Source organism: Acanthamoeba castellanii, assembly GCF_000313135.1.
Source record: "Acanthamoeba castellanii str. Neff unplaced genomic scaffold scf7180000084564, whole genome shotgun sequence".
In the NCBI taxonomy this organism is placed as follows: Eukaryota; Discosea; order Longamoebia; family Acanthamoebidae; genus Acanthamoeba; species Acanthamoeba castellanii.
The window spans coordinates 108,179-110,168 of NW_004457617.1; the positions used below are offsets into that span (position 1 = coordinate 108,179).

Sequence of the window (1,990 nt, forward strand, 5' to 3'; positions counted from 1 at the left end):
CGTGCCGTGCCTGCAGGCCGACCTGCTGGGCAACTGGAGGGAGGAGGTGGTGTAGCGTACCGAGGACAGCTCGGCGCTGCGCAACAACACGACGAACCACCCGACCCAGCATCGACTGGCGACGCTCCTGCACGACCACAACTATTGCCTCGCTGTGGCGGGTGGGCTACAACCAGATGCCGCACCCGAGCTTCTTCCTGGGCGAGGGCATGGCCATGCCGCCATGGCATGCGAAACCGCCGAGGCGCCTTTTTTATGGGCAAATGCGTGAGGAAAGGGAGGCCTCTGAACACCTATTCGCCCCCACAACGCGCACACCTGCACAACCGCACACAAGATTGGGCCTGAGTTGGTGCGTGTACGTGCGTGTGCGGTGCGTGTCGTGTATGTCATGTGTGTGCGATTGGTGAGATACCGGCAGTGGAAGAGGAACTTGCGCCACAGGGCATCGTGCCTGGCGCTCTTGGTCAATGCGCCCTTGCTCTCGTCCAGATAGGTGATGACAACCTCGTCGCCTTTCTTCAGCCTCTTCATCGCCCTGGTGTCCACCCAATTCAGGCCTTAATTGCCCAGAGAACACTCAGTTGGCTGTGGGTGTCCACTTACCTGAGGGTGATCGAGTTGTCGATCTCGCTCTCGGCATGGTACGCGTTGGGCACGCAAGAGTGGTTGACGGAGCACGCCACCGCGTACATGGCCACCCCCTCTGTGGTCCCCGGGAACGTTTAGCGCACACACCGAGAAACAGTCACGACACGACACACACGACACACACGACACACACGACACACACGACACACACGACACTGTGAGAAGACGTGCCTGTCTTGAGATCGAAACCCAGATCCTCGGTGGGGAAGCAACGAGCGAGAAAAGTAGCAATCTCCCTAGGCACGCTGGGCACCGCACACTGTTGCGCGTTCATAGCTATGCGAGCCTGGAGGCGCTGATAGGCGCTCCAGGTCACTGAGTGTCGCCCCAGCCAAAACCGCACACGTGAGCCACCAGGTCGAGAGGCGTGACGAAAGAGGCGAGGACCGTACGGTCGGGAAAGAGGTTTTGCATGAGGTCGCAGATCTGGCGCTGCATGTTGTGCTGGTGCTCGAGGTCCGCGGCGGTGGGCTCAGTGAACTGGCCGGCTTCAGCGTTGTAAACGCGCTGCGGCGGCAACGGAACCTCTGAATACCAACCACACACACATACGCATGGCCCATCAGCGCTGTTCTGTGGTGTGCGTCGTTTGCTGTGTGTTGTTTGCTATGACTCTACAGCTGGAAGAGACGTACCCTCGGAGTCGGTCGTGAAGAAATCAAAGGGAAATACGGCGTCAGGCTTGGCTTCCTGCTGATGCTTCGCCTTCTGGGCCAGAATGCGCAGCATCATCGCGACGGTGTGGTAGCCCACCTCCCTGAGCCCTCAGCCAGCCGGTCGAGAGTCAGAGAGAGACCGGTCATGGCTGACTTGAGGCGAGGCCATGAATGAGTTGTGCCATACCGGTACATGATGAGCAGGTTGAGCAGGGCAAAGTGCTTGCCCTGGTTTTCTCCCAGTTGGCCTGGGCACAAGCTGTGGTGATGACTCTCCCAGGCCTCTTTCCTGCACGACTCGGAGCAGTACACCTAACATTGGGCCAAGCCAAAGGTTCAGCCAAGCAAATATTCAGTCGGCGGTGGGGAGGTACTTCTTGGTACGACTCGGCCGGCGGCAGGCTCGGATAGGCGCGGAAGACGGACTGCCACAGTACGGAGGGAGGCTTGGCCACGTCTCCCGGGCAGTGGGGGCACGGCACCGCCGGGCTTTGCTTCTGGATCACGGCTTCGGCAAGGTTCTGGCCTTGCACCAGGATTTTTCTGAAGGGGTTGAGGTGCGCGTCAGCAGTGCGTGGCGGCCTCGCGCGGGTGAGGTGCGCAAGGGGAGCCGTACCGCAAACTGGTCCACGTCGGGCGGCAAGGGCTTCGTCGGGGTTGGGCGCCTTCTTCGAGTCCTCGAT

General features: G+C 60.5%; 2 protein-coding genes across 2 annotated transcripts in view; both read right to left on the minus strand.

Moving 5' to 3' along the window:
* Window positions 1-166: 166 nt before the first annotated feature.
* ACA1_035770 (uncharacterized protein) lies at window positions 167-534 on the minus strand (the record flags this gene model as incomplete). Its single annotated transcript, XM_004348701.1, has 2 exons — window positions 167-248; window positions 416-534. The coding sequence occupies 2 exons, from the start codon at window positions 532-534 to the stop codon at window positions 167-169; spliced, it is 201 nt and encodes a 66-aa protein (XP_004348751.1).
* A 27-nt stretch (window positions 535-561) lies between these two features.
* The window catches only part of ACA1_035780 (uncharacterized protein), a gene marked incomplete at both ends in the record, with an annotated part of 1,759 nt that continues 330 nt past the window's right edge, over window positions 562-1,990 (minus strand). Inside the window, 7 exons of the mRNA XM_004348702.1 lie at window positions 562-706; window positions 819-966; window positions 1,044-1,178; window positions 1,287-1,408; window positions 1,495-1,596; window positions 1,692-1,828; window positions 1,924-1,990. The exon at window positions 1,924-1,990 is cut by the window's right edge and continues 1 nt beyond it. Coding sequence (XP_004348752.1) covers window positions 562-706; window positions 819-966; window positions 1,044-1,178; window positions 1,287-1,408; window positions 1,495-1,596; window positions 1,692-1,828; window positions 1,924-1,990 — 856 coding nt within the window. The remainder of the gene's footprint in view (window positions 707-818; window positions 967-1,043; window positions 1,179-1,286; window positions 1,409-1,494; window positions 1,597-1,691; window positions 1,829-1,923) is intronic.